Genomic DNA, 27,140 nt, shown 5'->3' with positions numbered 1-27,140 from the left:
GAGGCCAGACGACCTTGAATTGGTTTGACAGCAGAACAGATTGCAATATGAGGTTGTAAGTCTGCAGGCTACAACTCTTTAACATGAAGCTATGATGATAGCAGCTCCCCTTGGGAAACTGCCAGCTTTTTGCATGAGGGACACAAACAGATAGGGGGAAATAGGTAGAGAATTACTATTGCAGGGTTTTTTTTTTTCTGATTGCAGTGCCTTCTGTACAAGCAGTCATTTTACAAGCATTAACGAGGCCTCATGGTGTATCTGTAAAACAGGTCAAAATTATGTTCATTTCAAGGAAGGCTAAACTAAGGCATGGGTTTGTGGGCCAAAATTGCTCTCATTTAGGATCAAGCTGGGTATTTAGTTTAATCTCTGAGAAACTTTACAGGGGACTTGATGTGTTTCTGGTGTATATATATATATTTTTTTTTCTTGCATTCTTCTGTATGTGGAAATTATATATTGTTTAACAGGTATTTGAGTTATTAATATTGGACTGGATAATCACAGAGCTTGGAACGTCAACTGGAAATTCAAACTGTTTTTCTTTTCCTATGCCTACTAGACAGCAATTTCTACCTTTTATAAAGTTTAAAAGGAAAAGGCATGAAAGAAAACATTTCAGTGAAAGAGGAATGTACTGATTGTTGAACTATTTGCAGGTAATGATTAGGTCATTGATTTGAAATTATTGAAAACAGAAAAATGTTATGTCTTGGATTCCATTCCTGTAATAAACTGTATATGCAGAATCCCTATGCATATTTAAAAACTTAGTGATGTATCAGGTTCACGTTGGCTTGTGAGTTTGCTTGTGCGGAACCCATTGCGTGATGAGTTTTAAATTGCCAAGACCTTAAAAGAGAAACCCCTTATTAGAACTTCTTCCCGTAAAGCAGTAGGAGTAGTGCTTATGAAGAGAATATTTATGGAAAAAAATATGGCAAATGCTTTTTACTCACATTTTCTTATACAATTTCAAACCTGCTTTTGGAAGAAAATTACTCTTGTCCTTTTTAGAGAAGCATGTGTTACTGGCATTATGTTGGAGTTTATAAAAAGAAATCTTTAAAAATAGGAATGGTGATTTTTAAGATCAAAGGGTAAGAACCTTTATCAAACAAGATTAGTAGTTCTATAGAAAAGCTTGGAAGGGATTTATTCTCTGTGTGTATAATCCGTTAATGATAATCTGTATTACAAATTCATCAGAAAAAGTATGAACTGTGCCTTTGTTTCCATCATTTCAAAGGCAGCTGTTTTTGTAGAATCCTTGTGAGTCCCCAAAATCTGGGTTGATTTATAGACCTTAAATTATTTCCTTTGAAAACTGACAAATAGTATGTCAAATTATTAGACTGGTAAGTATAACAAAGATTAGGGTTTTTTTTTTTTTAGTCTGATTTACAAATTCAGAAACTCCCCTTTCCTGTTATGCAGGTGCATGTAAGACCAAGCGAATAGGTTGCATAATTGGCCAGTTCTCACACATTAGGTGATCTATATACCTATCTAGAATGTGAAGATTTATTTTTTAACTAACAAGTAATTTTTAGAACCTGTACAGTTTTAAGAACCAGGTGACTGATAGGAATATGTCGTTCAAGTTTAGTCACTGATGCAAAAAAGCAATCCTAGTCAGGAAAACATAAAAATAGCATGTTCATTGTTGTCTAAGGTTGGGGCGTCAACGCTCTAAGTGCAAAGTTTATCAGATGTATTTCTGAAAGAAGAACGTGTGACTAAAGCCTTGTTCTCCAGAAAACTTTCTTTGGTAATATTTTTGTGTAATTACTATTGTATAACATTAATATGAACTTTTTCCTATACAAATACTCAGTGATCATTTTATCATTAAGAGCATGAGAGGCTGCAATAAAATACCAGCAGCTGGATTAGAATTGTTTATTAAAAGCAGATATAAGGCAAATATTATTCCTATGTGTTTATGCAAAAGAGTTGTTCCTTCTCCCACTACACAAAGGACATATTTACATGAGCGATATGTTCATATATTCTTTAAATATCTTACATGCTGTAACTGATGTTCAAATACAACTACTTCAAATGTTTGTGTTATTGGTTCTTTGAAAGTGTAGCTCTGAAAATGTTGTGTATTTCATTTCTTTTCTTTTTTTTTTTTCCAGACGGATCTTGATTATGTAAACAGTGTTGTAGCAAGCCTGGAAAAAGAGTAAGTTACAGCTTTAATGGAGGACTTCTTAATTTATTGGTGCTTTTTGTTATGCTTTTTGTTTTTCCTAAATTAAGCTGTGATATGTAATAAAAGTTATTATAGAAATATGAGGTTATGCTTTTTCTTTCTCTTGTGGTTTTAGGCTTTTGAAGAAATAAGTAAAAGATTATAAATTAAGGGGAAATGATTCAGTAAAACTGTAAAACAGCTATTAACATAATATTATGCTATTAACAGAATTTAAGAATGTTAGACACAAATCCAGTTTGCCATGAAAGTTAGGAGAATACTTTGTGGAGGTAACCTAATCATTTGGAACATATGCATAACAAGTGTGTATTATATCAGACAATAACAATATCAACAGTAAGCAAGCAAGCATGAAGTCTCTAGCACTCAAAATATTTCATGTGCCCTTTGGCATGTTTCTGTTGACAGATTTTCTACAGAGATCAATTCTGGCTTGGTAGAAGTAATAGCCCCTCCTGCAACTTACTATCCTGACTTGACAAACTTGAAAGAGACATTTGGAGACTCGAAAGAGAGAGTCAGGTTAGTTTATTCCCCTAGATCATCCCTTGTCTCCTCCCCCATCCACACTTTTCTTGTTTATGAAATAGCAAGTGGGATGTGAATTCTTGAAATGTTTTCTTACTGTAATTCTTGAAAGTGTGGGGATGCAAAAAGAGCTCTGTGAATCAGTCTTGGTTCTATTTGCATGCTGTTCTGTGCAGGACCAGAGCCTAATGTTAATCTTGGCTGAATTCCTTTAGTGTTAAATTCTGGGAAGAGAATTGGGAATTGATATACTTTCTTTTTTGTTGTTGTTGTTGATGTTGCATGAGTTGTATATAGACTTTATTGTTTACAATTTTTCTTCTGAAATACAGTGTAAAACCCAATAGTTTGTGCTGAATTACAACTTAAACGTGCATTTTATTTTTAGTGAAATGTCAGGTCATTTTCCTAAGATCAGATTCAAATGAAACCAGTTTTCTGTCTGTATTAAAGCATAAGGGGAAAGCTTTGTTCCATTTTTTCAGACAGAGGATTTCCTGAGGGAGCAGTGCCAAAAGCAATTGTCCTAGCATTTCAGTAATATGCATCATCCTTCGTAGTGTGATTTACTTTGCATTGCCTATGTGTGTTGAAATAACTTTTTTTTCCTAATCCTTAAGTCGTTAATTGAATTTCAGATGGAGAACAAAACAAAACTTGGATTACTGTTTTCTTATGATGTACGCCCAGAGAAAGGGGATATATTACATTCAGGTAAATTTCTCTTCTTTGTTTTGAGACAAGTTTTCAAGTGAGTCTCCAGAAATTGTACCGTTGGGCACATCAGAAAGACCAATACAGAACAGAGAGAGTGTGATTCCATAGTTGCAAGAGGGCTGTAATTGCAGTGGTTATGTTACATAAGGAAGTAATGTTTTTGAAGCACACAATCTGAATAAGAAACCAGCTTGTCCTTTGTGATTTATTTTATATTAAGATGCTTACCAAAAAAAAAGTGAAGGAATGCAGATTGTTTAATTGCTGTTTTTTCCTTGTCCCCAAAAGGGTTTACAATTGACTCTCCTAGGTATAGAATCAGCAGCATAGGTGGAAGTCAAGCTAATATCTGTTTTTACTTTCTTTTGAGGACATTTGCAGTGTGACTTTAATATGGTTCTATATTGTGTATAGATACTTTTTGAATGCATCGCTAGACTTGTTTTCTTTAAAAAAAAAGAAGAAAAACAGAAAAAAGCTTTTGAGAAGAGACTTAAGCAATTAATTTCAAATTTAATTTAGCTCAGAACTGTTCCTATCTCGCTTTTCTGCTTTGAAGTAGAAGGCATGCCCACAGCTATCTCAGATCTAGTGTGTAACTATGCTTATGACCTTTATTTAGTTTTGGGGACTGTATGCTTTGGATATAAAGCTCCATCCAGCTCATTTCATCCAATTCTTACAAAGTGAGCTATGCTGACTACTCTTTGGGAGCTGTTGAAGACTCATCTCTCCTGAAAGCTGTGCATCCAATGAAGTATGACACTCTTTTTGTAACAAGGCAGTCACACAAACATTAGTGCCAGTACAAGGGGGAAAGCATGAAGCACAGGGAGATGTGGTAGGAGAAGCAGGATGCTTAGAGAAGCAGCCTGCATTTACCTCAAATTGCAGGGATTGTAGGACTATATATTTGGGAATTCTGCCATCTGAACTGTAAATGATTAGCTTGGACTATGCACCTGGTTTTTTTGTTTGTTTCTGAAAGCTGAAGTCAGGTGAAAAGAAACCCACTTGTGTAGAGAACACATCTTTTAGCTTCTTGTCTCAAAGGAGAAATTAATTCCTTTAGTGCTAATAAGTGAGTGAGTAAGCAGTCACATTTTGTGTTATAAATAATACAGAAATTCTACTTGTTCTCCATATAGAGCTTTGATATTGTCACAAAGTCTAATGAATTGTTTTGTGGATGATTATTCTCTGAAAAGAGAAGCTGGAAAAGCAATGTGATCTTACTACCTAGTTCACAACTCCATGTTCTGAAGTAATTTGTTGAGATATATTTGTAGATTTTTGTTATACAAAGATTTTGGGTTAGTTTTCCGCAAATAAACTGTGATCCCTGCTTCTATAATAGTTATTCTTGTTTGTACTTTCTAGATTTTATAGCAGTGCTTACATTAGAAATATACGGAATGTGTTAGCAATGTATTATAAATCAGTTTTTCTTAGCTGTACTTTTTCCTATTGCTTTGCTGGTTTTGATTTATGTTGATATCACTGCTACCTTCCTCTAGCTTGAAGATGACATCGTTGTCAAGCAGAATTATTTCAGCACAATAAAAAATTTTGCGCTTCAGCTTGCCTCTGAAGATTGGATGATTCTAGAATTTTCTCAGCTGGGTTTCATTGGTAAGAAAATGTGCATTTTAGCATTTTGGAAAAAAAAAAGTATTTATCCTCAGAATCTCTGATTAATAGTGATCTGACCTCAAAGCTGTCTTCTTTATACTGGAAATAGACCAAGAAATAGGAATTCATTGGTTCTTTTAGGGGTTCTGTGGTTTAACTCTTTTTTTAATAATTGTTTCATCTCGCATATGACTGAGACAATGGAAATCAGGGCATTTTATAAGCAAAAGTTAATGTATTTATAAAAATATTAACAATCTAACTGCAAGGAATGTTTTATTTTGAATTTAGCTGTAGTTAAAACTAAAATGTCATTAAAACATGACTCAATGTGTAAAGTAAAAGGAGGAAGCATGAAACCTAACTCAGCCTAAAACAACCTTGTTGGCATTTGTACCAGAATTTCCCAGAATCAGCAGACATGAATTTGTTTTCTTAGCAAAGCTGTTCTATGCTCACCTGTCTACTCCACCAAGGAGAAGTCATGACAGTCTGCTGCTTCTTGGAGATGTCTGTCTGTCATTTGCAGTGATGGGAACAACACTGAGAGGGGCTAATGTAGTGCCTTGGGTTGTCATGGGTTGCCTACCAGAATGTTGTTGAAATTACTATATGGGAATTTGTTCTTGCTTACAGTGATATGTTTTTACCGAGAGGTCCTAAACTAAGAGAAAGCAATGAAAGGGAAGTTTGAAAGGGATCTGACAAATTGAAAGCATATTCCATTAGTGCAGTGGCTTGTGATGATCTAGTTAAAAGCACTAAACTGGAGACGTGTAAGGAAAAATTGAAAACTGAGTCAGACTGTGGAGCTTTCCGTATTTAGTCAGCACGAACGGTTCCAAAACAAAGGTTGTAAGTTGAGCTCAGAAGAGGAAGAGTCTGACATGTAACAGAGGAAGTGTAGTCATGAGTTCTGTCATTATCTTGGAACTTCTTATTCTCTTGTTTTTATTTTGGATCTACTTTTCCAGAGAAAGGCTTTGTTTTAGCTTTGTGATCCATAATCTTAGAAAACAATGGATACGCATCTAGATTGCTGAACTGAGAGATTGGCACTTATGTGAATGGCAAGCACTCCCCTGTTTCCAGCTCAGCATCAGGTGTGCTGCTGAGGAGATAGTTCCCTGACTTCAGGGGTCTCAGAGATTCCCTGAGTTGAGGGGAAACCAGCAACCATCTCCTATGATACTGTGTCTGTGTACAAAATGGTATTTGTACATTTACCTGTCAGTCTGGCCTGCAGAGATGATGGAGAGATGGGCGAGAGGAGGTGGGCAGAGTGAACTGTCCTAGCCCCTATCTGGCTACCACATAAGCAACTTGCTTGGTTGCCTTTGACTACCAGCAGAATTACTATTTATTTCAGCTACAGTGTATCTGATTAGCTTTATGGCCTGAGGTGGAAGGAAGAAACAGGAAAAGGAGCCTTCTATAATGGAGAAATAAGCATTTAAATCATGAAATTACTGGAGCTTTTGCCTTAAATAGATTTCTCTCTTTTGTTGGGGGACCCACTGCCAACTCTTAGATCTCTGTGATTATGTGGTTGGAGAGAGTGGTCGAATACTAGAATCTGATTAAATGTCATTTCTACTTTTGAACAGTTAAACTTTAATCGTGGACTTAGTTGGGGTTAGAGTTTTAGTTCCAGTGCTAATTGCTCTTTGAGTATAGATTCTGTATGAAGTTCCTGGGCTATAGAAGTAATTTACATTCGTTTGCTTAATTAGCACGGTGCAGATGGAATAGTAGAGTGTATTCATTTGCAAATTGTAGTTTTGTAAGACTGAGATGTCAAAATGGGCATAAAATCAACTTCCAGTTTAGGATGTGCACTGTCTGCTCCATGGAAATATATTTCAGATCACTTTTGTGTATTTCACCTTTCATATGCCTTTCTCTTCTCAGTGCTGCTTTAGTGGGAACAGTGTGTAAGCTGAAAGGAGTAACTAGATAATTTTTTTAATACTAAGATTTGGCTTAATCATGAGTAAAACTAAATTATTTTAAAATAATTATTATTAAAATATTTTAAGGTTTTTTTTCTAGATTGCCTATATACTGACTTTTCTCAGTATAGGTTCTGAAAATAATCATAATTAAATTTAGTTGTAACATGCTTCTGGTTGCTTCCCTGTTTCTTAGATTGTATTTGCTTGCTTCCTCTTAATTAGATGCTACTATCGGTAGACTTTCATATGGTGGCTACACATCTTAATGTTGCTTTTTTACCTAGAAAATCTGAAATTTGATTCTCCCAATTTAGCTGCTTACTCTGCTTTTAAGTTTTGAGAGAAAAATTAGTATTCATGAAAGTGACTAATACTGTCTTTGAGACACATTGGTGTGTTATAACCATACACTGCATAGAAATTTTATGCAAGTTCTTCCTGACATAGATTTGCCTCGTCTCTACTATCCCTTTATGGGTTTTGATGCAGGCTCATACTATGATAATTTGGCAATGTGGAGAGCTATGGAGAACAGCAAAAGTAGTTGTTTGTAACTTTGCATGAGGTTTATGCATCTAAGACAAAGTACAGCACTGAATCGCCTAGATGCTAGTGTTTTAGAAACAATAACTGCAATAGAGAGGTGTGGTTGATTTGCTGTAAGCTTTTGGAAACCTTGATCAACTTGCAAGTTGTGCTAAGAAAATTTTTTTGTTTGTTTTAACTGTTGATTTCTGAGCTGAAAATCTAATTTGTGCATAAGTATAATCTATGTGCTTTATAGGTGAAAAAAGTATTAGATGAAGAAGTGGCAAGCACAGCTGTTTAATGAAGTGTTTAGGCTGACAGCGGGATTATAGAATTCTGTCACCTCTGCCACAGAGCAGAAATTGCTTTCTTTCGCTTTTTGATGCTGAAAGCGTAGCCCTAAGTGCTGTCAAGTATCTAATAAATAATGGGTGAGATGTAGACTGTTTCCTAAGAAGCTCTGGGGAAGGAGAAGCATCTTTCTCTCTTCTGGATTCCGATCTGCACTACAGTCCCTGGCATAATGACATGGGAAAATCCTAATGGCTTTTATGAGAAACATCAATTTGTCTTCCAACTGCCTGTGAACTGAAGTGTTTTCCAGAGTATCTGCAGTGCTCTGTGCCATAGCCATGATGTCAGTTGTTGCAAACTTTTAATGGAGTGATCTGAAATCAGCCTTTTAGCCTGTGAGGCAGTTCCCCTGAATCTTACTGTGCCTTGATATCTTAAAGACTGGTTGTTCTGATTTCAGTATTGCTCCAACTGTCTACATAGTTGAAATCTGAGGAAGAATAGATCAAGGCATATATTTGAGACTAAATAACTCTAAATTCTGGTTTTAATGTCAGTAAATTGCGTATCATAAACAGGGAAAATACTAAAAGGCTTCAACTGTTGTTAGGATGGGTTCTTGCAGGCATGAAGTTATTGTTGGTATAGATTGAATGCAGCTTACATGATGCTTCTGCAGAAGATTGTAAATGAATGATCTAGAGCTCTGCAGTGCAGAGAACTGTAGAAAACGAAGTTTTTCATTTTGTATGTATGTTGTACTTGCCAAGAAAATACTGCGAGGTGAAAGTAGTTCACTAATGATAGCATTTATATGGACTGAAAATCAGATTAAAATCTTGGCAAGACACAATAAATAGCAGAAAATGTCCCACTATATATACGTATTTTTCTCAATCCTGGCCCTCACTTTTATCTATATAAATAAAACAATAGTATGGAAAAAATCTTCCACATTTTATATATCCCTATGGTTTTACAAAACATGGTATTATGTTTGAGTCTTACTCTTTTGTATTTTGAAGCTTTTTTCCAAGCACAGGTTGTGAGTGCCTGCAGTACCTGAAAGCCTGAAATTTTGCCAGTAGTGTCCTCTGGACGTGTGTCTATTGTCACACACTGTACCAAGTGCATGAACATGGTGCAGGACTAGCCATTGCTTCAATTCTTTCATGTTGTCTTCTGTTTGAGGCAGTGCCTGTTGACTGCAGTTTTTGCTTAGCTCTCTTTGGCTTGATGATTTTTTACTGCATATTGGAGAGGGCCAGTGGGCAATCTGTTAGGCCAGATTTGGACAGTATCTTACTGGCTCCATGGCTCATAGCACTTCTGTCATCTACAGCTGCCTGAGCGCCACAGGACAGCATGGCCTGGGCTTCTCCTTGTTCTTTGGCTATGGCTGTGGCCCGGGGAAGCCAGGCTGCTGCTGGTACCGTCACTAGGAAGAGGCTAGGCAAGGGGCTGGTGGGATAGGGTTCAGGAGGACTGGGGCATTAGCTCCACAGAGCAGGAGGTGTACCGGGCTGCTTTCTGTCGCTAGGAGTGGCTGTGTGTGGCTGGGTCCAGAGCTTTGAAGACCTGTGTTCCACCAGCAGCTTCACTCCTGAGGCCTGTTTTTGAGGTTGTGCAGGAAGGGCATTCTGTGTGACTCCACAAGGGCAGTGCTGTGCTGTACAGGTGGTGCCCTGGGACAGGAGTGACGGAGTGACAGATGGGGGGAGGCTGTGTTATAGAGCAAAGGGGGAAAGCTGTGCCAAGCTGGGTGTTGAGGGCGGTGGCAGCATTTCAGCAAGTAGTGTGTGTATGTCTGCCTGCAGTTAGAGGCAATATTACTGGAGGGAGACAAGGGTTTGTCCTAGACTTGAGCAGCAGAACATTTGTAAAGTTTCCCGTTAGTCTTCACTCTGGTACTCATGAGTTAGAGAGAAAGGCTTTTGCTGCACTGATGAGCCCTTCCAGGATGCTGGGGAGTGCAATAGAGAGAAGTCTGTTGAGTCTGAAGGAGCTAGTGCAAGTACAGCCAGCTTATGCTTACCTCGTGTGTTCTGATTTGTTGCAGCTGGAAGTGTCTATGTTTTGGAGGGTTTCTTGTTGCATCCTGTAACATCACCATACTGCCTAGATTCTTCCCTGAACGATGGAGGGGTGACTGCATAGCTTACAGTAGCATGCTGATCTAGGCCTAGAGGAGGGCGCCTCTGGGCCTATATAGGTTTGCTATATGGAAGTAAATGTCTGTTTGTTAATATCCTGTTTCTGTTTTGCTAATATCCTAATAAAATTAGGATAACTTAAATTAGGAAAAAGAGTAAAATTCTCCTTTTAGGGAAGTTGCATTGTATTTTACATTGAATAATGGTAGCGGGGTATATTGCAGAGTTCTTATTTGAATAGGTGTCTGTTTTAATTACTTTTGCATAGCTGAACAGTATGAACCTTTTAATACTGTCTCAGATTTCAAGTTATTCATTGCTAACATATCTTGTCTTGGCACAAACACACCATCTCTTGTCTCACTGATTTCAAAAGACAGTGTTATCTTTAATCTAAAATAATGACAGTTATTCTTAATGTCATCACAGGCAAAATGTTCCAGTCTCCAGATATCACTCTTATTGTAGAGTTCATATTTATGTTTTATAAGGAGAAGCCTATTGATTGGCTACTGGACCATATCCTCTGGGTGAAAGTCTGTAATCCTGAGAAAGATGCCGTAAGTTCATTTTCATTATGAAGCTTATAAAGTGCTTTTGTGATAGTGAATTGTTTTGGGGGAGTTGGAGGCTAGTATACTATGTATTGTGGTTACTGCATATGCCAGTCTTGCTTCTCACCGAAATTTTAATTTCAAGTAAAGCTTGGGAGACATAGTTCTTAGAGGCATTACAATTGTTATTATTGCTGCAGGTTTGGGAGATGGATGCAATAGTTGGGGAAAGCAAAAATCCAGTTAGTTTCTGTACCTAACAGTCCTAAAATAATCTCATTCTCATGCCCCTCCACTGAAGCAGTGCAGAGTACTACTGCTTGGAATAGCAGTCATAGAGGAGGTTCCCAACGGGGAATAAATTTTGATCCTTAATTTTTCAGATAGCTCCTTTGCACAGAACCTGTTTATTCTGTCTTTTAGCAATAAGAAAGAGATGTCTGTTTCTCCTTTAGTTTTGTATGTGCACAGCAATCTTACTAAATTTCTGGAAGAAGACAAAAATTGAGTAAATAGGTCCAGGTCCTTGCTGTTTTTTTTCTTGGTTCATGTACATACTTTTAGTAAATCTCAGCACCTGTTTGTTGGATTTACTAACATGATTTTTTTCCCACTTGCTTCAGAAACATTGTGATCGACAGAAATCTAACCTACGGATACGCTTCAGGCCTTCTCTTTTCCAGCATGTTGGCCTTCACTCCTCCTTAGCAGGGAAGATCCAGAAACTCACAGTTAGTAGCTAAAATTTTCCTTTCTTTCCACAGCAGGATAATTTGATGAAAAACTTGTTAGCACTTGAGAAAACAAACATTTTCTTGTTGTCAGGCATTTTCAAGAATATTATATATTGCTCTAGTTGGAATGAAATCTGATTTAAGCTGGTTATTATCAAGTATAAGAAGTGCCAATCTCAGTTTATCTTTGTGGATATATGTTAGTGGATGTTTTTTCCTAACTTTCTGCCTTTAATGGCATGATCATCTTATTAATCAACACAAGATCTGATATACCCAACGATGAATAACATATACATTTTCTGTTTGTTTCCAAGTATTTGTTTTAAGTGTACCCACTTGGGAGAAGAGCATAATGGGTTACCTGACCAATCTGATGTTTGTCTTTCCTTCAACTAGGATAAAGACTTCCTGAAGCCGTTACTGCATAAAATCCACGTGAATCCACCTGCTGAGGTTTCCACATCTTTAAAAGTCTACCAAGGGCATACGCTAGAAAAAACCTACGTAGGGGAAGATTTTTTCTGGGCTGTCACACCAGTTGCTGGGGATTATATTCTATTTAAATTTGACAAGCCAGTCAATGTAGAAAGGTTAGTAATTTGCCTTTGGTCTCATATCTAAAGCTGTTTGCTCACCCAGAATTCTTCAAAATAGAATTGGGGCTGCCATGATTAAACTAAAGTGAAACAAAAAGGTTGCATGTGGAAATGGGTCTTTGCTGTTCAGCTGAAACTGTGTTCATCAGTGTCTTTCCCTGTAGTTGTTCTACTACTTTAAATTTTATTTATCTTATGCTTTTTTTTTTAATCTGGAGTTTTCTTGATAAATGCAATTCAAAACCAGTGCTTCTCTGGCAATTCTTAATAGAATTCAAAAGCAGCCAATTTGATTCTATTTGTCTTTGGTTGGTCTGCTTCTAATTACAGAGCACTTGTGCAGCATGGTGTATGGTACAGTATGTTGTGCCCTGCAGCCTTGATTCCTTGGTTGTCCAGACCAGAGATTTTTCTGGAGCATATCGTGGTGTCCCTGAACCTGAGAGCTGCAAACCCTGAACAGCAGTGCAGCTTAAGTTTAGCTTTAGGGCTTGAAAAAAGTCATGATGTTAATACTCCAAGTAGACCTATTTAAAAACAACAACAAAAGCTAGGGTTTAAAATACAAATATCCATGGTTTGTTAGAGGCCTAAAGTGACTTTTTTTAGTTACTAGTCAGGTTAAATAAGGATAATAGAGTTTTTGCTTTAGAGTTTGAGTCTTCCGCTAGCTTTACTGAGACTTCTGTGCTTCTTTGGTTTTCATTCTGTTGGCAACACACTAGTCCAAGACTTACAAAATAAATTCTTTATTTAGTGTCCGTTTGCAGTTGCTATGTTAGTGCATTCCTTTCTCCTTTCTTTATGTGCCTTCTGTGCTCTTTTGAGGCCAATACATATAGCCTGGTAGAGTTAAATTTCTTTGGATTAATTGGATTGGATTTTTTTTGTGAAGCAGCTCTTTATGCTTTCTTGAACTAGATCCAGTTAGTCAACTTCTTCCATGCCTTGGTCAATCAAAGACGAAGTCTTCACCTTGGCTTAGCACAGCAGTGAGGATCAGTAGTTTCCTTGTTACTATGTTGTTCCAAAACTAGTCTGATCTATGAAACTCAGTTCGTTAGGCGAGATTTCAAATTACTCTTTCAGTTGATTACTAAGCTTTAAAAAAGACATTCCTGGTTAACTTTCCAAGAATTGTATGTTAAGGAGTATGTTTGCCACACTCCTCGGATTAAAAGCAGAATCTTTTTTTATCCTGTGCCAGTAATACAAGAAATGTGTATTTTCCAACTCAGATATAGGAATTCATTGATTTTTTTTGATCAAATTTTCGAAGTTAAGAAATGAACATTGTCCAATTTGTATTTATTTTCTGTTTTTTTTAAAGTAGTATATGCCTCTTTACGTTATGAATAGAGTAATTGTAACCAGCAAATGTTGATTTTGGGTGAAATGTTGTTTCATTAGGATGAGTCAAATGCACACCACACTGGCAGTTTTGGAAAGCATTGCTAGCAAGTGTTATAGTTGAGCACTGTGGCTCAAAGATCAGCATGCATGTCTGAAAAAAGTTGTTGATGTGATTTACTCACCTGATGGTGAGTAAATTGGGAGAAAGAATAAGTAGTAATTATCTGTGCAAAAAAATGTGAAGATTGTGTTCATTACTATGCTCCGCAAAATTGTTGCTACGCCTAAGGTAGTTATGCCTACCTGCTGTGTTAAGATCAGTTCCAGTAGTTGAGGATTATATGATTTTACTTGTTTCTACTTATCGAAGGAAGTCACTTTAGTTTTAGAAGAAACATTTTGTATTCCCTTGCCTTCCTTGAAGTAAGTCCACCAATTAGAATGGTATTACATATTCACACTTAAAAAGTTTAAGCTTGTTTGAGCTGTCATTACAGGCTGTTTCAATATTTGTTATGACCTGAGCTTCTATTGCCACAGGGTCTGCAAAAGTGCATTATTTTACTTTTCTGAAGTCCACACATGATTAGGGCTACATTTGCTGTCATCTGAAATTGTTGGAGATTTCTTTTTTCTTTTTTGGTGGTGGTGCATTTAATTTCATCAGCAGTCAATTTTGGTAGGTGAAGGTTAGGTGTAGGAAATAATATTTCCTGGTATGTCAAGGATGCTTGCTGAGGCAGTCAGAAATAAAACTGGGAGTAGTGGGATGAAAGACAGCAAAGGGGAACTGGACTGAGTGTCAGGAAAACTTACCTGATGAGAAGAGATAACTGATTGTGGGAAAAATGTCTGTGAGATTAAGAGCAGAAAAAGTGCTTTTGAAAGCCATCTTGTGTTTGTGAAGGAACACAGAGCAGTTTTTTTTCTTTTTTCCTTTTAAATCAATAGAAAAGCTCTTTGAACTTGCACAAAATTTTGTATGCAGAGTCATTTTGAGGTGTTGCTACTTAATAGCTCCAGTAATAAATTCTTGATAAACAAGCTTTTTAATGGAGATACTGACCACGGATCTAACAAAATGAATGGCGGGTCTGTTACAGTGTGACAGAGCACTAACTTGTTCCTATAGTTTATTTTTCCATGCCAAACTTTTTGCTGAACTCAGTTTACATTTTCTCTTGTAGTATATCAATTCCAGCAATTTTCAGTAAGTCTTTAAATATTTAATTTTTGAGACCTAGGACATTTGTCAGGGATAACAGTGGCAAGGATCTCTTAATAATCTAAAGTGAGCAGATCTCCCTTTAAATGAGCAGGAAGTAACAGTTGCGACTATTTTGTGAAAGACCAAGTTAACAAATCCTCACTTAACCTTTAACAGTCAGCTGGATGTTGCTTGTTCTAAACCGTGCTTGGAAAATAGGTGTGTGTAAACTGAAATCTTTTGAAGTTCTATTTCAGTGACAGAACTTTTGTACTGCATCTCTTTAGTCCCTTTTTTAGTTTGTTTTTTCTTTTTAGTTTTTTTTTTTGCCCCCTCCTCCCCAAACCTAAAGTTCTTCAACGAGAACACTGATGTCCCTTACTAGTAAGCTGAAATCGTGTTTTTATTTTTGCAGTAATATGAAGATGCACATCTCTGTCTTTCACTAGCATATCCTTGAGAATTAAAGTGGTTTCACTGGCTTTCTTCTTGAAAACAGATTGCACATCAGTGTGTTGTGTGAGATTTTGGATTTTTTTTGTTTTATTTTATTTTTTAATAAATGGATCGACTGTTTTCTGAATGTTCAAAACAATCCACGTTTTAAAGATGAGAAATATCCTGCATTTCTGTTGCTTTAGATTGTTACATGATTACTGAAATCCACTTTGCTATTTTGATATGCCCTGCTGTCCCAAGCACACATTTAATTGTTAAAACTGACAGTCATATTTAAGAATTATTTTATAAACTTTGCATTATTACTGTAATGTTAGTATAGAAGGTAGATTTATTTTCAAAGCTGTAGATAACAGATTCAAGATACCTCCTTTCTTTACTAGTTACCCTTTTCCTTCAGAGGTGTTAGTGAGGAATGTTGTACCCAAGCAGCAGCTCATTTTAAGGACTGACTTTGGACATTGCTTTGTTTGAGATAGTTTTTTTGTTTGTAGGAATCTCTGACATATTTGTGGATGAGTAGTGAATCTTGAAGAGAACAGAGGTAATAAATGTTGAATGTGATCCTGCTTTAAAAAAATACATCCCACAAAGGCATTCCATTGCAGCACTTCTTAAATGATGCTGCTGCTCAGCATCATCATAACCATATCTTATTGGACTGCCCAAGTTTCAGAGCCCACACTATAGACTTGACTGACACAAATTGGATAATGCAGATGTTCTTTGAAAACAATAATTAACACCAAGGGAGCCCTTGGAACCACATAAACTATGGCCATTTTGATATGATTATTTTTACACTTGTCAGCTTTTTTGCATTTTAGAATGAATGTTCATGAAAGTAAAGAGTTTTATTTTTGTTTTTTAATACAAGCAGGTTTCAAATGCTGATTTCTATTTAAAAAAGAAAAAGCTGTGGAAAATGCCAAGGATGTATTTTATGCTGTGTGAAGGAAAAAAGCCCACTTCACCAGTTTATATATAAACTTGCTTAATTGTTAAAGAAAATAAGACATCCTTTCTGGTATGTGACTGCTTGGGAGCATTACTTTGAATATCTTCAAAAGGATTTCTAGGCTATGTTGTTGTTTGTTCATTTTTTCTCATAGCACTGTTTTTAAATCAGTTGTCCCAAAGTTGTGTTCTTGTTTTTAACAAGCTATTAGGTACTCATCCTAATGTGCCATTGATTCTTAATAAAGTGATTTTATGAGATAGTACTTGCTTTCTGGAATTTCTGCTTTAAAATGAAATCTTTTAATATTTTGGCAAATCAACTAGTAGATTACATTTACCTCTTTGTGTTGCGATACTGGTATACATACTTGATGTGCAATATTCCAGACTAATTACCTAATTTTCCATGTTGTTAACACTGGAATCCCAGGGGACATGTAATGTTAACTTTGCGTGCTTCCTGTGGCATCTTCCCACAACATAGAATTTCCTCTCACGCCAGAAATATAAATTTATTTGACTATTTAAGCTAGACATACAATGTATTGAGTGTGAAGAGTATCTTGTCTTACTCCTGTTAAGTAAACATATACGTTACCTTGTCTGCGTTGCACTTGTCACTTGTCTGTGACAGTGTTGAAAATTACCTGCATGAAAAGTGAGGGTTGCTTGTCTGCTATTACTGCCACTTCAGTGTAAAGGAAAATATACCTAGCTTTTAAAACATGTTCTCTAGCTGTGAAAATTTAAAAGGAATGTCTTTTTTTTTCCCCCTAAGTAGAACAGAGTCATTTAAAATATGTATCATCTACGTATGTATCTAAAATGTAGCTAAATATCCTTCTTATTGGATGCAAGTCCTCCTGTGGAAAGAAAGATCCACAGAATCAAATATATTACAGAGAGAAAGCAGTATTTTAACAGCTTTCTAAAATCTACAATGAAGCAGAACTCTCTTATTGTTTGCTCTTGCTGTAAGAACCACTTAAAACCTAGGGAGCTGCAGAATCTTTACTTTTTTGGACTAATACAGCAGTAACTTGACTGATGTATAAGCTGTTCTTTGTTCACAATCACTGTTTGGTGTGGAAACTCTCCATTAACACAATGCAATACCTTCCACCTTTCATGGGCAATTTTAACTGAAGTTACTTACACCCCCCTCCACACACACACGCACACACAGAATGTATCAATTAGAAATATTTTTTGCTCTGTTTCCTAGGTATATAATTATGCTATAAGCTATTAAAGTTGAACAATATCTGTATTTTATTAGGCTTAAATGGTGGTATCAGTTGATAGAAAATACTTGAAAGGCTCTAATAATTTCTTATTCTACACATTTTTGGTGTTAGTGTATGCAGTGTGTACACAAAAGAGAGTATTTGGGGACTTGCGTTCTGTGTTTGCATAAGCTTTTGCACTAATGACTAGAACATCCTCACGTGGCTCCACTGGCAGCGGGGCCTTGGCAGGCTCGCTCCCAGCCGCTGGCGCTGTTTGCTCCAGGCATGGAGCTCTGGCTGTGACAGTCAGGCAGGATCTTCATGTGAAAAGCAAAAGAAGCATGGCTCGGAGACAGAAGAAAAGAGCTGCCTGAGCCAAGGACAGGCTGCTTCCTCCTTAATGGCACTAATATTCCAGATTTGTGTATTTGGCAGTGTTCCTGGATTTATAGTTATTAATCAGAAATGTTAGAGGCTTAATGCAGTCGCCTTACTGTTGGTTATGTTAATGCCACTAGAGATACCCTAAGATACTTCACCTGATTTACGGAAGGGCATGAATCTCTGATATGTCAGAATTACATCTGCCAGCTTTATGAGGATGCCTCTGATACCTAAGTGCATCTCAAATGGCAGCAGATGCCTATGTTTAAAACAGCTGAATTGAGCCCTTGGTGTCTGTGCTTCTGGGGAAATTAAATCGAAATATAAAAAAGCTTTCTACATTTCAGTGGATTAAAAATTCAACAGAATTAATCTTGCAGAAGAGCATAAGGACCTTTTAATTAATATCAGTCTGGTTGAAAAATAATAAAATTTCTAAAAGACAAGAGCGGAGATTTCCTGAGCGAGGAAAAACAGCCCCTCCCTCAAAAGAACCCGACACCCTCCAAAATCAAAACAAAACTGAAAAACAGTTAAAATGAATTTAATTCCAAATCCTTTCTGTTACAGTTGACCTGTATATACTCCAGAGAGGACACTACAGGTTTAGAAAGCTGTTCTCATAGCCTTCTTTGAGCAACATAGAAGCCAAGAATGGGCTTGGGATGGGAAGGTCTTACCAAGCTAAATGGCTTCTACACACATTGTTCAGCTGGGGAGAGTTAGGCAGCTGGAAAGGAGAGACTCAGACCACCTCATTTCCCCCTGACTCCTCCCATCCCTGTTTGTTCAGGCTACTCTGTGGTCCTTAGAAAGATATGAGCAAGTTCCCTGCTCTCAGCTTTCCACTTCTGTAAAAATGGGGAATTCGCTCTTTATAGCTCTCAAACATGGTGCCCAGTTTATATCTGGATGCTTAGACTGGCTGGTTTTAGCAGAGGAAATAAAATCTTACCAGGCGTTTGGCATAAAATTAATGGGGTAAATATTCCTTTTCAAGTGTTTTCAAGCCAGTAACTTTATAATAACAAGATGGAAAAGCTCTCATTAGATTGCTTATCTATTATGAGTATTTGATATATAGAGAGAGGCTTTAGGAATTAAGCTTTTCTTGGTAAGTATGAGCAATTTTCAGAAACAGAAGAGTGAATCGGAGGCATAAGGGTTAGGAAAAGAAATTGAGCTTGAGAAATGGAAAGGAAGTTATTTATCTTCTATTTGTATTTTACAGCAGTAAAGCTTAGAAAAATAATGCAGCCTAATACCTGTTTCCAGTTACAGTATGGTAATATTTTCTAATGAGTATTCTCGGAAAATGTCAGAGAAAGGAGGTAGATTAGATTTCTTTTACCACATAGTATCCAGCGATCAGAAATACTGGATGGAACCAATGAATGATAACTCTTGCAGTTGGTTACAGCATCTGTGGAGAGACATAAATTTGCTGACTGAATTCTGCCTTTCTATAAAGTCCCTTTGTGCAGAATTTAAAAACTGTTATGCTGCATGTTGTTAGCTGATGATTTGCTCAAATGTGGAAGAAAACATCTCCTTTCTGTCTTCCTATCTCTTTTTCTTTCCTGAAAATGCCATATACTAAAATGTATCAGATAGCTAAAAAGAGATGTAAGGAGGATATATAGAGAAAAAGATTTGATTCCTGATGTTTACATGGGAGAAAGGCCTGTGTTCATAAATAGATTCTTAGAATATTTGTGCTTAGCGTTGACTGAGATAAGTCTTCTGTTTCCTTCAAGACAAAAACAAGCATATTGATAGTGAATTGTGCTTTTTCAGAATTTTTGTGTATTATTTCCTTTTATAAAGCTGCCATAATTTACTGGTGAAGTTCCTGTGTGTTCTGTTTTAATCTCTTCATTTTGGTTGCTCAGTAAAATAAAAAATGTGTAGAATCACACTTTCCATGTAAAAAATAAGAATCATTGCCATTTCTATGTTTGTTTAAATAAAATATAAAATACAGTAAGACATTATTATTATTATTAATACCTAAAAGACAACAAATCAGTTAATGGAAAGAGTAACAGAACTTTCTGAGCCTAAATATGCTTTGACAAGGGGAGAGAGAAGTTTTATAAGATATATTCCCTTTATATGCAAAATCAGAGAAGGATGAAGAGGTGTGCATCAGTTGTGTTGAATTTTTGCCAAAAGTACATGTGATAAATTAGTATTAACAGATGGAAAAATTTAGCTGTTCAAGAAAGAATATTAAAGCTATCAGTGTAGATTAGTAGTACCGATATGAATTTATATGCATTTTTTTGTTATAAGGAAAACTGGGAATGCTACAAAGATAAGAATGTTTCTAAGTGCTCAGTACTGGGGACGTTCTGAATCTGAGTGTAGCCTTTTAAAATATTGGTAATAGTTAACTGCATTGGCAAACTAATGGTGTCTTTAGAAGTTTCTTAATGAGACTGGTGCTTCCCCTTTCCCCTCCCTTTGTGTGCTGGGATGTGTACAAATGCTCGTTTCAGCATGTTGGTCTTCTCTTCCAGTGGACTTGATTTTAGAGATGGGTCTAGCTCCGTGGGAAGGCGTCAAACCCTCAACTTGAATATTCAGGTCACTAAATATGAAAACTGAAGTTTCCTTTGTGGCTTTAACTTTTTTTTTTTTAAAAAAAGCCTTCTTCAATGCTCTTTACATCTTATTGTGTAACTTCTTGTGCCATGTGAGTTGTTAGTATCTAGCATCTTCCTTTACTCTCTTACTGCACTGAGGTCACCAGCAGAAGGTATACAGGCTAGTTCATGCAGGATACATTTATTACTTTCTGGTGAGGAGCAGGCAGGAGGAGGTTATTTTCATTTTTGAATGTCTCTGGTAGCCAGTTACTATCTTTGACCTGAGCTTCTTTAAAAAGAGACTGTCAGAGAAAGAGCTCTCTCCACGGTTCAGATACATAAGTATTTTATTAGTTACTTTTCTCTGATGGTGTTCATTAAGAATGTCAGAACATGTGCATGTTTGTATTTTGTAATTAAAAAAACTATGAAGTAATATGCTAGTAGTGTTTAACTTTTTTTTTTTGCATTGTTACATGTAGAGGTCTATGACTTTCAGAATTTTAATTTGAAAGAATGGTTCAGAAGGTATTATATTTAAACAACAAGAAGACAGCATCTAGTGATTTAGTCCTAAGAAAAATGTGAGTCAACAAGGGGGGGGAAAAAAAAAGAATGTTTTTAGTGTTTATATGGACTGTCACCTATAAATCCCAGATGTCAGAGTAACTTACAAGCCAAAGGCACAGCTACCTCTATGTCATTCAATTTCTGTATCCAGGAAAATGTTTCATAGCCTGAAAACCTTGAAAGTCTGTGATTTATCAACATCTCAGGGAGGTAAGCTTTATAAAAGAACCGCTAAATGACACTCTTCGAGGAACTGAGGAACATCAATTTATTTGTAAATTTTATTTGTAAGCAAAAGGTTGGTTATAAATACGAACAGACTGTGTGTGTGTATTCATACTTCTGTTTTTAAACCCTGTGTAACTTTTACTGTCTTAGTAGGTGTTATCTGTCAAGTGTTCAAGCAAGGCTCAGATATAAAAATATCCCTTTCACTATAAACATAATTTTAAATAATGTGTCATGCATTTGTTACATATGTATGTGCATATGTGTAGAGAGATAGATGTATAAAACATACTAAAAGAGTGTTTTTGATTACATGGAAATCCGGAAATCAATTTTTATTAATTTTTTTCTGTGAATTGTTTTAACATTATGGCAACTTTTCAGTGTGTTGCCCTAATGGAGTGACAACTGGTGAGAGGCGAGAAAAATCATACCTTGGTTTCAAAAGTTGATAGCATGGTAGGAGAAGTAGTTGGCTGTGGTTGCAAAGCCGTTTAATCACACACACCCCACCCCACCCCCCCACCCCCCTACAAAACCACTGTCTTTTATTGAGAGCACAGTGATCACAGGGGAATTTCTTTGTGGCTTTTTAGGTGTCTCTTCTCAGAAATAAGATTTGTGAACTAGAGAGCACTGAAGAAAAGCATTGCATCTGTGGCTTAGGTAGGAGTGTTTGATGATTTCCGTCTTAGGTGGGAGTGTTCAATCACTTGCATTTTTAGAAAGTCTCCCTAGCACTTTCAGTGTTTTCATAAGGAAAATTCTCAGTAATGATTAGGATATTTGACAGACCAAAGGATAACAAGCTCAGTCTGCTAGGTCAGAAGACAGCAGAATATACTTTTTTTTCTGTTCTGGTCAGCTTTGCCAAGAATTTTATTTTGCTTATTATTGAAACATACAGTAAAGGCATCCTCTTACAAAGGAAAAAGTTGGTCTTTTTTATGCATATCACAAATGTTTAAAAAAGAGGCCACAGGATTTTTCTTTGAAGAACAGTGCATATAATAAGTGATTTATATATGTTAGAATTGAGTAACCATTATATTAAACTACTGTGGAAAAACATTTTTTTCTGTAAGCATGTATAATGCCAAAGCTACTGAATACAGTTTTGTTTTACCTTTCGATCTATGCAGTTCTACTGAAATCAGAGCAATTTGAAATCACTGTGGCTTTCATGTATCTGAGTATGTGATTTTACTCCTGTGATTTTAGAATCACAGAGATTTTTAAGTCAGAGTGAGAGAGCTCTGTTTTCTTGTGCTTTTTGTCCTGTTAGATATAGAGTATGGATTAATGACAAATACTTACCCATCTTCAGACATACTGGATAAAGAGAAACTGGAATTTACATCTCCAATTATGTCTTAATAAATTGCAAATTGAGCTAATTTTTGTAATTTTAATCAAGTGATAATTCCTGAGCTGAACTTGCCGCTGGCTGGTGATGTGTTTAGTTTGGAAGATAGTGCCTACTGCTTATTGCTATAAGTTCCAATTGAAGAAAGGTATGAAATGTGTTGATAGATTTTTACATATTCATTTAAACATATTAAAAGTAAAATAGGCTTGTTAAAAGTGACATCTGAGTAGGCATAATTTACAAGTAGTTTCCAGACATTAATCTAAATAAACTCCTCTGTGTTCTACTAGAATAAATAATAAGAAATGAACACATTGTCAAGCATTGATACCACCTAGTGGTAAGAAAATACTGTTATTTGTTTACATACTATGCCTGTATATTCACTGTCAAAAGAATACAAAGTTTCTGTTTTATAGAAAGAAAGGGAAGTTATACTATGTCTTTTGTAACTGATTATCTGCATATGTATAGTCCTAAAAAAACTGAGAGTGGATTGTTACTTTAACACTTGTACTTCGGTGCTTGATATGTGTAGGGATGGTTTTGATACAGTTTTAAGCCACACCTGTTCTGCCACATTAAAAAAGAGAAGGTTCATTAAATGCATACCTGAGAGTAACAAGGACTTTTTACAGATATAAAAACATGGTCCCACTCTGTCTGTGTATACATGTCAAGAACATATATATGCTTTTGTGGGGAAAAAAAAAGTTCTTTGAATAGGAGACTGAATTCAGATAACATTAGGCTATGTGTGTGAGTTGTGAATTGTGGCACAGTCATTGATAAGACTGTTCAGTGAACCAGAGTGGAGAGCTGGGCTAGTAAACACTAGCCTGACAAAAGAGTTGAGTCGGGTAAATTCCCTGGGTTGGTTCAGGAAGTGTCTGCAGAGTTCATTCTGCCAGCACAAGAAGGGGGCGGTCTGTGGTGGGAAACAGCGGGGAGAGGTTGAGGGAAAGCAGGACCACTACGTCTGGAAGTGATGAGATTCCAGTGCGTGCCAGGCAATAGTGGCTATGAAACTCCAGTGTTGATCACTTGACATAATGCAGTGTAGCAAGATCAGATGTATGGTAAAATATTGCCCAGTCATTCTTTGAAAAACCCAGAACTTTAAAATAGCCCTTTCAATTACAGCAGTATGTGAAACCATCTTTTATTTCTTATCAGCTGATGTGGGTCCAGTATAAAAGTTATACTTACCATTGTAACATCTGTAATGTGATTATTAACCCTTAAGATAGTAACTTAGCTAATTCTGGCTGATGTATGCAGACCACTTATTTTTCCCTTTTCATTTATAGATATTTGTTTCACAGTGGCAATCCAGAGCATCCAGGAGACATATTTCTAAACACAACTGTGGAAGTTTTGCCTTTTCAGGTATGAACGTATTGATTTTTCTGTCCTCCATTAGAAGATAAAAGCAAAACCTCCCAATTTTAATGATTTTTTTTTTAACTGGGTGAGGGAGACATAATCACCTCTTTTTAAACTGTAAGATCTTGATGCCCTTTTTTAGAGGGGGGAACTATTCTGAGAAAACATGTTCATTGAGAGTGCAGCCTGCTATAAGAGGTGTTGGCAATTTGGAGGTGAGCAAGCATTCGGCTCATTTTCTTCCACTTCACTGTTACTGTTTAAAACAAAAAATAACCAAACAATTCTCCCTCCCCTGTGTATTTTGGAACATGAGAAAGCTAAGTGAATCTCCTGTTCGACTCTGTAAAAGTCTTGGTTCAGGAACTGACACATCCAAACCCTACCAGATATTCATGTACCTAAATTCCCAAACTGCCTCTGTTCCTTTCTCTTGATAACTGATTTTTTTTCTTCCATAAATCAGTCTGAATTTTATCTCAGGAGGGCATTATACTGTCTCAAGTATGTTCTTGCCTGAAGCTAGTTGATACAGATTCTTCTTCTTCAACTAGATATTATACCTAACCATTTGTATCACAAAACTGTGTGTGAGGATTAAGATATTACTTCAGATAAATTTATTTTATTTAGTATTAAAATAGTAACTTATTTCTGTCTTCCCCCATACATCTGATGCAAGTACCTTGAAATCTGTGACTAAATCACCATGTTGAATCTCTTAAATAAAGTACAGTTAGTGGTCAGTGGGGGTGTTTGCTTTTCCATTCTTGCAGTCTACCATCCAGGTAGCAAAAAAGGAATGTCTGAACCTTTCCCCCCTTCGCCTCCCCCAAAGTTTGTCAGTTTGATTCTACTTATACAATGTAACACCTGAGTTATCATAGCTTATAAGGCTTATGGGTTTTGTTTCTCAAGACCTTTGGAAATGTATTCAATCACAAAAGCAGCAGCAGCCCTTATTTTATCTGGGCCCAGGATATCACAAGAATGCACAGTAAGATGATGAGACAAAATGTGCGTCAAACATATCTCCCTTTCGGCTGCACCTTGCTGTGAGAAGTTCCCCAAACTGGAGCATTCCCTAAGGATATAATGCTGCCAAGCTTCCCTTGCTATTGCTACCACATGTGGAAAGGTAAACAGGAAATTTTGTATCTGGTACATTCCCAAGCTCTTGGTGTCAGCAGGAAAACTCACCAGTGTGGAGACCACAGCTACAGAATGGTAGATGCTGTTTTGAGGGAAAGATTTCTGCACAGTGGGCTTGAGCAGGGTTGAGACCCCATTCAGGTACTTCTAGCCTGATCCCTCATGAGCAGAAATCAGGAAAACATAGTCACTAGAAAACAGAGTGACCCTAGACTGGATTTGTCTGGAACTTAAGCAACATTCTCCAAAAAGCTTTTTTTCAGCAGTCTCCCTTAAAAGTGGAAATTAAGAAAAAACAAAAAAAACAAAAAACTGGTGGATTTAATCTTCTGTGTGTCCAGCAATTTTAATTAATTCCTAAGAAACTCTTACAGTAGGTCTTTTAGTATTGAGTCATGTGATTCTGATTGTAATTCTCAGGCTGCTTTTTGAAGCTCTGGTCTCCAATTTCATTTTTCTGTGCATATTAAAGAAGCTTATTTATATCCCCCTTTTTTTATATCCACCCCTTTTTAGTAAGGCAGTGAATAATTGAAATGCTTCCCTCACTGGTCTAACAGCTTTTCATCCTACCCAAATGCTTGCATCAAAAAGTAAGTTAAATTTTATTTGCCCTGAGAGAATCTCTGGTTCAACCACAGGAAAAGAAGGGAAGATTTTGCCTTTGATTTTCTACTGCCTTTTATGCCAGTATCTGCTATATATTCTCTTTATGTGGCAGTTAACATGCGAATTACTTGGGGCACTTCAAAAAGTACATCTTTTTTCTACCTTGAAGCCAAATACAGCTCAGTTCTGGAACATTGCTGCTTTTCATTTTTGTGTTTATTTGTCTAAAGCTATAAATAACTATTCCAGGCTGATTCATAATCAATTAGGAAAGATGGATTCTGTATATATAACAAGAGCGTGCATACATTTGGCTTTCCCTGGAGAAGTAGTATGTGAAAATAAATGATCTCATTTATGCTTTTTGGTTTTATTCTAGAATGAAGAATTGGTATTAAGCAAAGAAACCAAAGACAAACGCTTAGAGGATGGTTACTTCAGGATAGGTATGCTATGAGCAGAAATAGTTTTCTGTTACACATGTAGAAAGAAATGTATTTAGTTACTATTGCAACATTTAAGGCATTTTTATTAAAAACAAAGCAATCCTAAAAGTGAAGTTTTGTTCACTCATTTTGGGTGAGTGACCTTTTAGGCTTTACTTAATATTACTTTTGACATTTCTTCTTTGAGACTGATGTACTAAACAAAGATCTATTGCGACTCTTAGTTATGGTGCAGTTACATCCGACCTTATGTTAGGACAGATCATCTAGCGTATTGTAGAGGCATTCCCAAGTTGTATAGAATCACGTCTGCTGTCCTGTGGCTTCACGAGTGCCTTTGTGTGAAGTGTTGTGCTTGCTATTAGGGTCCTGGACCTGAACCCACTCTACAAATAGACATTCAGCTGTCTTGTCAGGGGATGAGATGGGCATTTCCATAACCAAGGGACTGTTGGGGAAGATGGCAGGATACCTGTTGTCAAGGAAGAGAATTTTTACTGGTGGACTGTATTTAGCATGTTGGGCATAAACTGACCATCACTGTTATAATGAAAGCACATTTTTTCATCTTTATGAATTGCAGTTGAAATGTATATGTTTTAAGCGTCTAACTAGCCTTTTAAATTGGATTGTTGTTGTTCATTTTAATATAACTGACAATTCTTCAAATTGGAATACACTAAACATGAATGATATCCCTTGTGCTTAATGCTCTTTGAAAACATGTAGACCAAGGGTTCTGTGTTTAGTTCCATGATACTATGTGAAAAACTATACCAAAATCTTCCCAGATTTTCGAAGGTGGTCATACACATAAGTACGGACAATTCAAAAGTTTTTATTCTGTAATGTACTACTGTTGTTAGATCTGTGCGCTCTGATGATGTGCCTTATCTGGTTTGCTGCTGCAAAGCTGAATCCAATGTCAAGAATCACTGGCTGTTTTAAAAGTGTTTTGCTTTAGGAGTTGATACCAGTCAACCTTACATTCCGCAGTAGGTTTAAGCTGTGAATTGCAGTACTACAGATACGCTTTTCTGGACTAAGATTTTGTATTTCAGTTTGTTGAACTGGAGTTAATTGAGGATATGTTTTTACTACTTTTGCAGGGAAATTTGAAAATGGTGTAGCTGAAGGAACAGTTGACCCAAGCCTAAACCCTATTTCATCATTCCGGCTTTCAGTAATACAAAATTCAGCAGTTTGGGCAATTCTGAATGAGGTGAGGTGCTGTAACCTTTTAAAAATAAAACCAGCAAATGCGAGATTTCTTCAT

General features: G+C 36.5%; 1 protein-coding gene across 5 annotated transcripts in view; it reads left to right on the top strand.

Moving 5' to 3' along the window:
• The window catches only part of MGAT4A (alpha-1,3-mannosyl-glycoprotein 4-beta-N-acetylglucosaminyltransferase A), a 78,492-nt gene that overhangs the window by 45,389 nt on the left and 5,963 nt on the right, over positions 1 to 27,140 (top strand). For 2 of the 5 annotated variants that reach the window (XM_026103276.2, XM_026103274.2), the window contains exons 6-15: positions 2,148 to 2,194; positions 2,636 to 2,749; positions 3,394 to 3,469; positions 4,990 to 5,104; positions 10,464 to 10,594; positions 11,212 to 11,319; positions 11,722 to 11,915; positions 23,582 to 23,660; positions 25,798 to 25,864; positions 26,974 to 27,086. In XM_026103276.2, coding sequence (XP_025959061.1) covers positions 2,148 to 2,194; positions 2,636 to 2,749; positions 3,394 to 3,469; positions 4,990 to 5,104; positions 10,464 to 10,594; positions 11,212 to 11,319; positions 11,722 to 11,915; positions 23,582 to 23,660; positions 25,798 to 25,864; positions 26,974 to 27,086 — 1,044 coding nt within the window. The other 3 variants (XM_026103275.2, XM_064502246.1, XM_064502256.1) reach the window with 3 other exon arrangements.

The sequence above is a fragment of the Dromaius novaehollandiae genome, chromosome 1 (genome assembly GCF_036370855.1).
Source record: "Dromaius novaehollandiae isolate bDroNov1 chromosome 1, bDroNov1.hap1, whole genome shotgun sequence".
In the NCBI taxonomy this organism is placed as follows: Eukaryota; Metazoa; Chordata; class Aves; order Casuariiformes; family Dromaiidae; genus Dromaius; species Dromaius novaehollandiae.
Note: the sequence above shows the minus strand (reverse complement) of the source record. Positions and strands in the feature narration are given on the sequence as shown.